At 48.5% G+C, this 13,735-nt stretch overlaps 2 protein-coding genes across 10 annotated transcripts in view; one reads left to right on the forward strand and one right to left on the reverse strand.

The window, feature by feature from the left end:
* Positions 1-296: 296 nt before the first annotated feature.
* On the forward strand, positions 297-8,505 carry ARPC5L (actin related protein 2/3 complex subunit 5 like). Its single transcript, XM_004375658.2, has 4 exons — positions 297-557; positions 5,130-5,202; positions 6,168-6,344; positions 7,681-8,505. The coding sequence occupies exons 1-4, from the start codon at positions 409-411 to the stop codon at positions 7,741-7,743; spliced, it is 462 nt and encodes a 153-aa protein (XP_004375715.1). The 5' UTR covers positions 297-408; the 3' UTR covers positions 7,744-8,505.
* A 132-nt stretch (positions 8,506-8,637) lies between these two features.
* GOLGA1 (golgin A1) overlaps positions 8,638-13,735 on the reverse strand; it is a 57,063-nt gene continuing 51,965 nt past the window's right edge. For 7 of the 9 annotated variants that reach the window (XM_023730726.1, XM_023730724.1, XM_023730727.1 and 4 more), the window contains 3 exons: positions 13,388-13,447; positions 12,622-12,789; positions 8,638-12,058 (listed from right to left, as the gene is read on the reverse strand). In XM_023730726.1, coding sequence (XP_023586494.1) covers positions 11,837-12,058; positions 12,622-12,789; positions 13,388-13,447 — 450 coding nt within the window. In that variant the 3' untranslated portion in view covers positions 8,638-11,836. Of the gene's footprint in view, positions 12,059-12,621; positions 12,790-12,883; positions 12,993-13,387; positions 13,448-13,735 lie in introns of those variants that run through there. The other 2 variants (XM_023730728.1, XM_023730732.1) reach the window with 2 other exon arrangements.

Here is a 13,735-nt window from a genome sequence, read left to right on the forward strand (position 1 = left end):
CCCCCAGTCTTGGCAGTGATCACCCTCGGAGTCCGCGGCTGTGCACACGCTGTCCCTTCTCCTCGAGGAGAGGAGGGAAACCGGGGACGGCCTAGGCGGAGATGGGGCTCCCACTCCCCAGTCGGGAAGACTTGAGGTTCCAGTTTGGTTGGAGGGGACTAGAGAAACCACCACGCCAGCCCCCTACGGCCTTCTGCCTCGCGTACCACGAACCCTCCAACCTCCGCGCCCGCCCTTGCTTCCGGTTCCGGCGTAGTCCGGAAGTGGGCGGGCGGCCGGCGGCTGCGCGCGGAGGTGGTGGAGGAGGTGCCGGGAGGCCGCTTCCCACCCCCGAACCGGAGCTGGAGCAGAGCGGAGCGGTGCTGTGGGGTAGAGCGGAACCGGCTCAGCGGGCGCGGAGCCCCCGCCATGGCCCGGAATACGCTGTCCTCGCGCTTCCGCCGGGTGGACATCGACGAGTTTGACGAGAACAAATTCGTGGACGAACAGGAGGAGGCGGCAGCGGCGGCGACCGAGCCAGGCCCGGACCCGAGCGAGGTGGACGGGCTCCTGCGGCAATATCCTTCCCCGGCGCGGCGGCCCATGGGCCCTTCGGCCTGGGCTCCCCTCTGGTCTGGTCTCCCTACTTTCCCATCCTCGGCTCTGGCCCCTCCGGCTCAGCCTCCCCAATCCCCATAACCCTGGCCCCCTCAGGTCAGTCTCCCAATACTCTTCCGTTTCGGCTCCTCTAAGGCCCGGTTCCCTTCACTCCTGGTCTCCTCATTTACCTCAGCCCCAGCCAAGCTCCCCTCAGGTATGGTCTCCGCACTCTCCTTATCCCTGGCCCGGTCCCCTCAGCAGCGCGGCCCCAAGTCCCAGGTGGTTGACCTCACTCGGCGGTTTCAGGAGCATGCCGGATCCTCCTCCGGCCCTGGTATACCCTCCAGGCTCCGGAGGCCCCGCACCCCTCACTTCTCAGCGCAGCTTCTCCTCTTTTCTCCGCTTTGCCTTCTCAGCCCCTCAGGAAGTCCCTTCCTTGAGCGCCCCATCATTCCATCCCTCCTTCGCCGGAAATGGGGCTATTGACGGGCTTGGTCGGCGGGAGGGGCCGAGGTGAGCCAACGCTGAGTAATTGAGCGGTCTGGGCGGCTCCTGCACCTGCCCTACTGGCCTTCTTGGGCCCGATTGTAGCACAACATGAAAATAGGTGGGTGCATGGCTGCGGGGTAAGAAAGAACTCATGGGAAGCGAAGGTTGCAGCCTTAGTCCAGCCCTGAGGTCTGAGATTGTGCTCCCCTCACCCCAGTCAGTCGACCCTCAGTTTAATGCTACCCTTTCAAACCTATTCTCGGTTCCTTCTGAACACCTTGGGTTTGGTCTCAGCCACACTCAACAAGTGAGTTTTGGCTTCCCCAGTAGCCTTCCTGTGCAGGTTGTGCAGGAAGCAGAGGCAAAAACTAGTAGTTTACAGCTAAGAAAAACCAGACAGTGCAAAGTGAAATGTAAAAGTAGAGCCCAGGACTGGAAATAACTGTTCTTGTGGCCACAGAAAACAAGGATTTAGAAAACAAGATTAAAAATAGAGATGGTTGTCACAGCCTGCTTGGTCCCTTAGCAGTTTGAGCACAGGAAACTGACTTATTCTCACAGGAAGAATTTTTCTTTATTCAAATAGTGTTACAGGAAGTGTTCTCCCCTCCCCCTAACTTACCAGGGCAGGGTTGGAAGCTCCTACCGTATGAAAATGAGGTTCTTGGTGTTTAATTGGTTGACTCTGCTTGGGAAGTTGGGCCTCATACACTGCTATTGGGAGGGGAGCCCTGCGGTCCTCCTCCAATGTGCCTTTAAAACAAAAACCTTCAGACTTTCTTTGAACAACGTGTTTTTAAAGGTGGGGATTCAAACTGGTATTTCCTGCCCCATCAGGATCACCTGCTTACCCCACTGGTGAAATGGGGTCATGGGAAGGACACCCAGGAGAGAAGGTTGATTCTGTAGCTTGGTACAGGACCTGACTCATGGGCTCCAGGGTCAGGCCTGTGACGAAGTAGCTTCATTCCACAGATGAGGAGACCGAGGCCCTGTCAGCTGCTGCCTTGGTTTTGTTGCTGCAGGAGCTTGTTGAAGGTCATCTCTTGCTCTGCCTCTGATTAGTGATAGGTTCCTTAAGACAATTTGGAGGCTTAGGCTTAGCACATCCTGTGGAGGTAGTTTTTCCACTAATGGAAGTGTCAGAAACCTTGTGACTGTGGAGAGAGTACTTTTTGGGGATTGGGGAAGGGGAGGTTAGCAGATGTAAAGAACTGAAATCCTGGCAAAGGAGGGGCTAGGGGAGGAAGGTGAAAGGAACTAATTTTTACTGAATCCCTATCATGTGCCTGTTAATTAACATTAGATCATTGAAGTTAAGCCATAGAACAGACTTCTAGGCATCTTAGGACACAGGAAGAAAGGTTGCTTGATTGGCATGAGGGAAAGTGGGGAGGGGACCTGTCCTAAGGCTGTATCGGAAAGCAGATCATGGTGGGGGATTACACAGCTGAAGTAGAAGGAGCGTGAGCTGTGCCTCCACACAGACCCCGCCTTTTTAGCTCTTGCTGCATGATCTTGGGCAGGTCACATACCCGTGCTGGCCTCACAGGTTCTGTGGGAACATAATAGGACAGCACCCCAAAAGGGTCCGGCACAGTGCTGGGCACACAGCGAGTGTTCCAGATATACAACTTGGGTCTGCAGGGGATTGTAGAAGTTGACTTTGGAAGCAGGCAACTTGGGTTTGAAGGCCAGCTGGACTATTTAGCTTTGTTACCTTGTGCAGGTCATTTCTCTTCCTCTGAGTCTCAGTTTCATTGTCTTTAAAATAACGATCCTTATTGCAAAGGGTTGTTAGCAGTAATGAGATGACACATGAAAGCACCTGCCATAGGATCTGAGGCCTTGTAGGTGCATTTAAGCAGTTCCTTTTCCTCCTCACTGAAGCAGGGAGCTGTGTAGAGTAGTGGTTTTGAGCAATTCTGCAGTCCCTCACCTCTAGGGACATTTGGCAGTGTCTGGAGACATTCTGATCATTACAACTTGGGGTTGCTACTGGAATCTAGTGAGTGGAGGTCACAGATGCTGCTAAACATCCTGCAATACACAGGACAGACCCTGCAACAAAAAATCATCCAGTCCAAAATGTCAGTAGTGCTGCAGTTGAGAAACCCTGGTCTAGAGGAGACCAGGGACTGGGCAGGGTACCCACAACCTTCACAGCCTGTTCTCTGAAAGGGCCAAATGCACAGAGGCCAGCTTAGTAGATAATGTGTGATTGTAGGGATGCCCTCTCTGCTCCCCAGATCTCCCCAGCTGCTGAAGGTCCCCTTCCCATCAAAGCCTATAGTGAATGCTTAGCAGATTGGCAGTAAGAAAAGTTAACTCTAAAGCAATGACTCTTTTTGCCCCCACGGAATGACTTTGTCTGCCAATCATGCTGGGTTCGAGTGACGAGCATGCAGCCTTATGGGGTGCCAGCTACATTTCCTCTTAAGCTCTGGAGTCCTGCTTATTGCTTTAAACTAGGTGCTGTTGAGTAGACTCCAACTCATGGTGCCTCCTTGTGTATCAGAGTAGAATTGTTCCATAGGGTTTTCTTGGCTATAATTTTTACAGAAGCAGATCGCCAGGCCTTTTTTCCATGGAGCTGCTGGGGTGGGGGTTCATACCACCAGCCTTTAGGATAGCAGCCAGTCGTAAACCACTTGTGCCACCCAGGCACTTTTGCACCATCTGGGGAGTTTTTATTGCTTTGGGGACCCCAAATTAAAAGGATTATGAGATAGAGGATTTCAGTGGCTGATATCAGACTGGCCCTTGTTTGGCTGGAGAAAAGGAATTTCAAAGCTGAAAGATAAAGGGGGTGGCCTGCCTCTTGAATATGGAAGGTGGATCAGAGCCAAGGTGGGGGCCAAGGGACCAGGGGTTAGGGATGATCATCTGGTGGCATGGGCCCAGCTCTGTGAAGATGGAGCCACACTAGGGAAAGCAAGAGGTTCTGCTTGTTTCTGTCTGTTCACATAGGGGTATCGCTGCATGAACAGGCATAGAGACCCGATTGGGCAGAAGCCATTCCTTGGTCTATTTTTGAAGCTTTTTGGCTGAAGCTAGTGTTTCAGATGAGGAAATGAAAGTTGGCTGATGTAATTCAGTTTAAAATAGGTGTCACCTTTGGGGACCTAACCCAGATTGCAATTTTCTCGAGTGCTGGGTATTCAGAACTCAGCAAAGAATCTGGTGGCAGGATTGCAGCTAAACTTTGGAGGTGGGGATTGGCCTGTTTTGTTGGCAGAAGGTTCTTTTAGATAATAAATCCTCTTTTGGTAGCACGTTGGCCCTCACTGACCTGGGAAGGTCTCGGAAAGCCACTCAGTTGCTGTCAAGTTGATTCTGACTCATGGCAACCCCATGTGTGTCAGAGTAGAACTGTGCTCCATAGGGTTTTCAGTGGCTTATTTTTCAGAAGTAGATCATGAGGCCTTTCTTCTGAGGCCACCTCTGGGTGGACTTAAACTTCCAACCTTCAGTTAGCTTCTGAGCACATTAGCCATTTGCACCAGCCAGGGACTCATAGGTCTTGGAAGATGAGGATATAAGTTTTAGCACATCTTAATTTCGTCAGTCGTTTTACTGATAAAAAGCATGGGATCGAGGAGTTAGGAGAGCTCTTTTTGTGCCTTTGTGCTTTCATTTATAGAATGAGAATAATAACCTCCAGTCCACACACATGGTTGCTGTGAGGATCCATGTGTAGATAAAAGTGGCCAGCACCAGCCAGGTGCAAGTGAGCTTAATCAGATTTTGTTGGAAGTTACGCTATAAGGGCAGTTGATTCCCGAGTGAGTGCTGAAACTTGCTTTGAGGGAGGTTAAGAGAAGCAGAAAGAATTTGTAGGGTTGGCAGAAGTGCTCTCCACTCTCTCCCTGGCTCAGGAAAGCTACCTGCTATCTAAACAGGCACTGCCCACCTGGAAGCCAAGATAGGAGGAGGTGGGGGATGTGGGTAATGGAAGATCCCATTTGTCTCTGCTCCCTTGAGCTGCTTTTGAAATGAGTTCATTAATGAAAGCATGAACATAGCTTGAGCCTAACCATCCTTAACTGGTGGTGATGCACAGGGGACATGCTTCGGGCGTTTCACGCAGCCTTGCGGAACTCTCCCGTCAACACCAAGAATCAAGCTGTGAAGGTAAAGGGGTCGTGCTGAAGCTCTGCTGGGTGTTGGGACCAGGGCTGTGGTTGTCCATCTTCCCAGCTGGAGCATGAGCTCCCTGGGGCTCTGGGCAGTGTCTGTTTCATCTCCGCATCAGTGAGTAGCTGCCAAGAGAGTGAATTGGCACTAAGCAGTGCTTCCACAGAAGCCGCCTGGTGCTCACAGACTTTGAGGCTCCTCTGACATCAAAGCTGTCAGTGTTTATAGTAAAAGCTCCCCAAAGAAATGTTGGCTCCTCCCCACGGCCTCATGGGGTGAGAAGTCAGCCCAGCCCTTGCTGATTAGCAAAACAGATAAATTAGCTTGCCATGTGGGATTTAGCAGTGGTTATGCTTTTATAGGCTTACTGAATAGGCTTTATCTGCATAAGGATTTTAAGTTCTTTTAAAATCTCTCACCTTTTAGAAATTAGGTGAGAAGATAAAGCTGTGTTTACTATACCACTGAGGCTGACTAAAATTTGGTTCAGGAAAAGGGCTCTCCCTGAAGCCGGGATCTTGGCATCTTGTGCCACATCTCAGTGTAACCATCTTCTCAGAGGTAGAGGGGAATGGTCCCTCTGTGACTGGGTTTACACAGGTGGAAGCTGCAGAGAAGTAAACCTATTTTTTAAAAAAATAGATCTCCACAATTGTGATCCTGTGAAGTGTAAGGATTTGCTGATATCATCAAAAATAGTGATGCTTCTGCCCAGTAAACCACTTCCCCCCTCCCTAAAAAGTGGAATAATTTACTAGTATAAATAAGGGAAACTTTGAAATTTAAATCAAAACTTCAGTCCACTTTTTAAATTTTTTTTTAAATCATCCTAGACAAATCAGAAATTGAACCATGTTTCTGGTGAGTTCTGACCACTCGGTGTTCCTGTGTCTGCAGTGGGGGATGTGGTTGTGCCTGGGCTGTGGCTCTGGGCCTCACTCCCTTTCTCTTTTCCCCTGTAGGAACGAGCCCAGGGTGTGGTGCTGAAAGTGCTCACAAATTTTAAGAGCAGTGAAATTGAGCAGGCTGTGCAGTCACTGGACAGAAACGGCATTGACTTGTTAATGAAGTACATTTATAAAGGATTTGAGAAGCCCACAGAAAATAGCAGTGCAGTGTTACTCCAGTGGCATGAAAAGGTATGTGAACATGTTGCCATGGCAGGCAGCCCTGACTTTCCCCAGGGTTCAAACCAACAGGCCAGATTTTCCAAAACAGGACAATCTGATAGGCATGTGAGAATAAGGGGACAAGCCTGTAAAGCCTGTAACAACCTGGGACATCTAATCACTTACCTCTCCCAAGGAGGCACCTGGTAAGGATCTCGTCTCTAGTATAACTGCAGTTGCTTCTGCTCTTTAGCTGCTGATTTATGCCAGGCAGGACAGGGGGCCCTTGATCCAGGCACGGGGGCAGGTGACTTGGCATGGTAGGGAAGACGGTGTAGTCCAAGGGTAGGAGGGAGGATTGCTGGTTGGCTGGGGCTTTGTAATACTTTCTTTGCACTGGTGGAGACAGCTGCTTTGGGTGGTCTTAGGGATACAGGCTGACCCCTCCAGCTATCTCTAAGGGCTTCCAGCCTCAACAGGCAGTAGGGGGTCAGTGGGCAGAAACCTTGTCACTTTATCCACCTGAAGCAGAAAACGCCATCTCTTCCCTTTGCTTGGGTCAGGTATGAGAACAAGGCCTTTTGTCGAGCCTGTGTCCTGCCTGTGTGCTGCTGTGTCCTACCCCGACCCTACCCTCCCTACTTACCGTTGCTCTATAGAGCTCAGTGAGCATGCCCACCGTTGTGCGGGCAGGCAGGGAGGGGGACAGGATATTACTAACACAAAGTCCTTCCTAAAAGGCTCAGTGTTGTATTTTAAAGAGTGGTTCTCTTACTGATGGGTCAGTTACTTCAGGCAGCCTAGGTGCTGGGCTATGGTTGTGGCCTTTTGGGTCTCTGTGTACTCAGCCTCTCCTCTGAAATTAAGCTCCTGGGCTTAGCAGGTGAGGGTGGCTGTGGTGCTCAGGGGAGCTGAGCAGCCTGTGGAGGCGAGGCCCTTTGATCCCTTTAAGGCGACTCAGTGCCCAGTCCTGTCTGACATGTATTGAGGGTGCCAGGAGGCAGCTTTCTAATGGGCTAGTGTGCATTTAAGTGCCACGGCAGTGCTGGGAGGCTGGGAACAACGTGTTTTTCAAAAGGCAAACTTGAAGGGCTCTGCTGGGTGTGGTTGCTAACAATGTTCTCAAGCTGAGTTCTGCCATGAGCTAGGAGCTCTTCCACACCCTTAGTTCCAGGACAGGGCTTCTTCCCTAGAATGTGGTCTCTGTGGCTGCCTCCTGTGTTCTTACAGGAATCCTTTTTCACAGGGTTTGTGTGGTGGGGACCTAGGTCCCCAAGTGCATGGTCCCATCTCCCTGGCAAGCCAGGCTCCTTTCTCTTGGCTAGCCAGGTCTCATTTGACACATTTTCTTTTCCTGCCCCAACAGGCATTAGCAGTAGGAGGACTAGGCTCCATTATAAGAGTTCTTACAGCAAGAAAGACTGTTTAAAAAAAAAGAGACTCATGTTACCTTGAGAAGATAAGAATTTTGGATGCACAGGCTGGTGAAGAAGGGATTGACACGGACCATCTTCCTAGGAACTCCCAACTAAACTTTTCAGGACATGTGTCCTCTGAAATGTATTTTATTTTCAAGGTGGAGGGAGAATTTGTCTTACTGTTTCCTAAATCCTTTGCAGGATCTGATAGTATGCCTTTGTCTGTGAGTAATGCAGAACTGACATTCTGTCTACCAGAGTGACTGGCCAGCCTTGGTCAGGTGTGCACTGCCTGTTTAAAATGGGGGAGGGGTGATTTGGCAGGTGCAGATCCAAGGGCTGTGGTAAAAGGGAGAGCTTGTTTTTATGAAGTGGAAAAAACCTGAGGGTTTGTACAGACATCCCGTCTTTCCAGAGAAGGCGGACTCTCTTGGGTTCATTGTAAAGTGCCTGCTGCATCAATAAAGCTCTTGGCTTATTAGTATATACATTGCGGTGTGTTTCATGTATGTTAAAAAATGCTAATGAATGGATGGGCATGAGAGGTTAACTGTTCAGGGAAATCAAGGTAGAAGGGATTAGACCCCTGTGTGTCCTCGTTTAGCCATCCCCGGGGAGTGAGCATGGCAATCCATATGCCCTCTTGCCACAATGCTACTGGCTGCTACAGAGGCGTTTTGCTGAATAACTGTTTATTGTTTCTTACTCCCTTGATTTGTATGTACTTTTGAAGCTTATTTAATTTAATAAAGTGCCAAAAATTTAATAATTGATCCAGGCTTTAAAAGTCTTCAGTTTGTGTGACTGCACTTGGGAGTCTTTTGCGGTGGGCCTCAGATATGCCTGGTCGTTATCTCCTGATGCTGGTCCTGGGGCCATGGATTCTGCTGTGTTGCATGAATACTCTTACCACTATATTGACAAGTTTTCTTCAAAGAATAAAAAGCCAGAAACAGGTAGCCATCACACTGTACATATAAAAGCAGAATGCTGTTTCCTGTAACTGCTAACAATGACAGCACATGTAACTGCAGCTTGCATTCTGTTAAAAGTTAAGGACCCCATTTATATTCCTGAAGCCTTTCCCAGTCATGTGGGCCTGGGATCCAGGAAGGGACACCCACACAATCCTCCTCCTACCCCACAGCTACTTTGCAGAACCACCACAATTCTTGGCAAGTAGAACTGGGCTGTGGGCTTCATTAAATTACATATATTTATTCACCACACCCAATCCTGGGACGTTCTTTCTGAAAGACAAACGTTCTGTAGCCCTTGAAGTTGGCCTAGAAGTATTAAATACAAGACACAATGCACATAATTTAACAAGTCAAAAAATACTGGCGTACCAAACTCTATCAAATAACTCACTGTAGTTGCACCTGGATTGAAGAGCTTTAATCAAAAAGTGTACTGCATCACAAATGAACTTTCTACAGCAGTTTTAGATAATACAGTCTGTATTTACAATATTGAGAGATCAAGATCCAATGTTTACATAAAGGGCTATATATACTGTCTATCACAGAACGTTTTATACAAGTAAAAGTGCATTAAATCACTTAGAATATTTACTCCACTCTTCCTCTTAAAGCTGAAGGAAATTCAACATGCAGGAGGAAAGCCTAATCAGAGTGAATACTCCCTAAGCAGGTACAGACTTAGTGATGGGCCCCACAACCACACCTAAAACTGCCAGCTAGGGGCGGGGTGGGGCATGTGAGACCAGCTCAAGGGCTGGAGAAGCCATGAAGGAGTTGGACCCGGCTTCCACAGGAGTGTCGTTATCTGCTTCTGGCAAGCTCTGACCTACCCAAACCTCTTGGGGATTCTCTCCTGAACAGATAAAAAGGAGGATATCCTTTTTTTTGGTAAAAGCGACCTCTCGTCAAAATTACAAAACAGAAGGACTCCCATTTCATATGCCCACCAGGTGAATGGAAAATAGCATTCTAAACAAGGGACAGACATCTGTAAGGAAGAGCCACCTGTAAGGAAGAGCCACATGAGGAGGTAAGGAAGTAGGTAACTAGAGTAGTTCATCTGGATGGCAGACAGCTGAGTTGGGTGTAAGGTGATGCTGCCCAGGTTCACGGAAATTTAGTAGGTCAACTCTGCAAATCTTCTTCTGTGAGATGTGTACGTGTGTATATATATATATGTGTATGTTTTAATCCTAAGCATCGAGAAACAACTTTACATTATTGGATAATTGATAAGAAATTTAGGAGCTCCAGTTATTAATTCAGTTTTTTATTTAACAAGGAAACTTTCATCAAACTATAGATCAGTAAATGGTTTGCCTTTAGATTCCATATTGTGGCTTATCCAGGACAAGCATGTTCCCTTTCCAGTAGTAATAACAAGTACCAGTTTTCTAGCAGTCACTACTAGAGCCATCTGCAGGCTGCCAAGTAGTGCAGCCAGCTGGGGGCTGTCTGGACCCCACGTGTGAATGGAAGGGTAAGGTGAGGAGAGAGGTGGTGGTTCTACGTACAAGGCAGACTGCTTCCAATGTTTTGGTCAAGACTAGGGGAGGGTTAGCTGCTGCTTCCTTTGAAAATGCCACACTGTCCTCAACGGGAGAAAAACTGTGATTAGCATTTGCTTAGTGTTAGTACAACACAGAATTAAAAGCAAAGCAAGTAAAATACCACCACTACTTCAGAGAGAAGGCTAGTGAAGTTACAAAGGGACAGGAATCCCAGTTTTAGAAATAATGTCCTCTCGATGCTCTGACTTTCCTTTAAGAACCAGTTAAACGGACTTTATAATACAGAAGACATGTTTAAATAGTGAAGAACTTTAGCTATAAAAAACAGTTTAAAATGGTTTACCAGCAACCTACCCAAGACAGTACATTCATTAAAAAGGCAAGTGAGTGTATTTGGAACTATCCTTATGATCTTTTTATATATTTACTAGTTTTTCTGTAAGTAAAATGGGATACCATCCAAAAGCTGCACATTCATTAATCCACTGGCCCCGGAGTACCTTAGAGATGTACACATCTAAAGTTTTAGGTGGTTTCAGAAACAAGGTAAAATAATGTTTTCTTGAGAGGAAGGGTTAAGAAGCCTCTTCTCACTCATCTGAACCCAAACATGCTAACAGGGAAGGGGAATTTTTAAGGAACACCCCCACTGAGCTGGCTGTTTGCAGCAGAAGCAGGTAGGCTGGGCCTGCCAGGCACCACTTCAAAGGGCTGTCTTCCTCCAGCATCATCACTACATGATGAATTGGTTGCCTCCTTGCTGACAGATACTGACAGCTTCAGCTTTAAGTGCTAACATTCAAAGTCAGAGGATTCAGGTGCAGATGGGGTGCTCGCCAGAGCTGGGATTTTAGCAGCACTGTGGAAATCTGGGTAGTGCTGGGACCCTCCCATTTGGTGACCAGAATGACAGGATAGCTACCTCCTGAGGTTTATGTCAGTCTGCAGGGAAGTGGGCCTTAAGTCTTGTAAACAATGTTTAGATGCTTGTACAAAATACTGCAGATATGGTGATTAAAAACCCACCCAGACTGGTGTGTCAGTGTTCTTTTCACGGAAAAAGTGTCACCCCATGGAGCTCCCTCCTTGGGTAGTTCCCTCTAGGACCATGGTATCCGAGGGTTTGAGATAGATGGCCGGATGCTGCCCTTGGGAGCTGGTTTGGATCCAAACCACGACATCTGTATTTGAAACACAAAAGTCTCCTGAGATGAGAATGAGGACTTGGTGCAGAAGAAACTGAAACAGCCCAGTCCCCATCCCTGGGCCCTCCCACCCTCTACACATCCTGACTCTGGCTGTCAACAGAGAGGCGAAGAAGACGGTTCCAGTAACCAGTCTGCAGGGCTAAGAGCCCATTCTACATACAGGAGAAAAAGCTTAGTTGACAAGAACAAGGTAGTGGAATTGTAGGTAGTTTTTCCTTTTTTTTAAATTATAGTGTTTTATGCAGCTAGTTTTGAACAATTTTTCCTTTTCTGTTTTTTTTTTAAAGTCTGGGCCTTGAGCCAGACTTGGGCTGTTGATGAAGTGGTATCAATGAAAATGCTTTGGAAGATAACAAGGCTTGCTGGTTGGTGATGTCCTAAATATTGGCTGAATCAAATTCATTACCAAAAGCAACTTCTGAGCTGACAACGCAGCTCTGGCTGCTGACCTGCCTCCAGGGGCCAGTCTCCTTTGCCAGGGCTGGGACTACTAAGGATACTATTTGGAGACTGGAACAGCAGACCAGGGAACCCTACCTTATACTCCAGAGTTTCTTTGAGCATGTTCTCTTCTTCTTGCGAAAAGTTTAGCAACACTGACACAGCTTTTATAAGATGAAAAGCCTGAAACAAAATAAGTTTTGCTGCCATGGGCTTTGGTGGCTGGGAGAGAGGGGACAAGAAATTAGAGGGCTAAAGGGCAGCATTTCCTTTGTTTCTGCTCCTGGTGTATGCTCCTGACTTGGTTAGCAAGGACCAGGTGGTGGGTGAAGTCAGGCATTCTGAGATCTCTTTCTCCCCCTCCATCTTTACTCTGGGGACTGGCAGGACCAACAGAACATCCTCAGCAGCTCTCCTGCTCTTTGGCAGGATGCAGGAACGCTGGGCAGAATCAGTTCCACGGACCCTGGCGTTGGCATCCAAGTCAGGATTTAGAAGTGGAGCCTACATCTCCCACCAGGCACCAGTTTCCCACACGGTCTCCCTGCTGCTGGATGCTTAGTCAGCAGGTCAATGCCAGCTGAAGAAATGACTAATGGTCCACACTGGTGGTCAAACTGGAATGTAGGAGAGGAAGAGAGAAGTGGACTGGGTGGGAAGCCATGTGGGCAGACGCAGGGCTAGAATAAATACGCCAGACCCTGGGCTGGAACTCAATACCCAAAGCCAGCTTGGAAGCCCTTTACCTCGGATTCTCGACAGGACATGAATTTTAGAACAACGTGTTTCAGGTACTCAAAGTTGATCTCGCGAGCATCAGTCAGGTCAGCGTTATTTGTGACAGATGGGGCCAGGTTTGACATCTCAGGGCCAGGCTTCTCGCGGACCTCAAAAAGCTCATCAGGTCTGATTTTCTGAAAAATCAATGGAAAGATGCTACACTGAACCCTTCAAGATAGGTTTAACCATCACGCCATGGAAGGTTCACCTGGCCCAAGCTGTGATCACCTGCTGTTCTTGTGCCACATCTGGCATATCATAGAGCAAAAAGGGTCCCACTTGGGAAGGAAGCACGAAAGTCTGAGGCAGGCTCAGCTCCTCCAGGTGGGGTTGCTAGCTGAGAGGAGGGAGAGAGGTCATTTTACATTTCCTTTATCCATGTCAAGGACACATCTCCCTAGGACAATGCACAGCTCAGCCAGAAGCAGACATGCTGCTTTCATCCTGGGTGTGGGCCAGGCACTCTACAGGTCCTGTACAATTCTCAGAACAACCCCGTGAGGTAGGGATCGTCTCTATTTTCAGATGAGGACGTAGGATCAGAGAAAGAGGGCACCTGCTCAAGGTCACAGCCATCATCTGACTTCTCAGAGACCCCTTGCAATCAACTGGGGGAGAGGGGCACCATCAGGCAGGGAGGGAGACCAGGAGGACCAGAGAGCCACGGGGGCATAGGCAGTGGGAGAGAGGAGAGGCTCAACAGCCTAGGCTGGCCACTGCGCCGGCACTCACCAGTTCCTTCTGCAGAGTCTTTTTGAGTTCCAGCATCCTCTGCTGCATCTGCTTTATGATCTGAGATAAACCCCCGCAAAAAGCCATTTGTTAAATGCACATTTCACCAACTTTAAGGTGTAAAGGAAAACAGAACAGAAACACACCCCTTGTGTCCCCCGTACACCTGTTAGAAGTCTGCCCTTGTCCTTTGTCCTTCTGAGAGGCTTATGGGCAGTTTTCATACCCACGTGCCCACTACTGTGGCTGTGTTGTCCATGATCCTGCGTTTTGTACGCTTCAGGTCTTCAGGCCCCACAAAGCAACATAGGTCATCACAAACCCTAATCTATGAATGCCCCAATGTAG

This window comes from Trichechus manatus, unplaced genomic scaffold (genome assembly GCF_000243295.1).
Source record: "Trichechus manatus latirostris isolate Lorelei unplaced genomic scaffold, TriManLat1.0 scaffold00038, whole genome shotgun sequence".
NCBI lineage: Eukaryota > Metazoa > Chordata > Mammalia > Sirenia > Trichechidae > Trichechus > Trichechus manatus.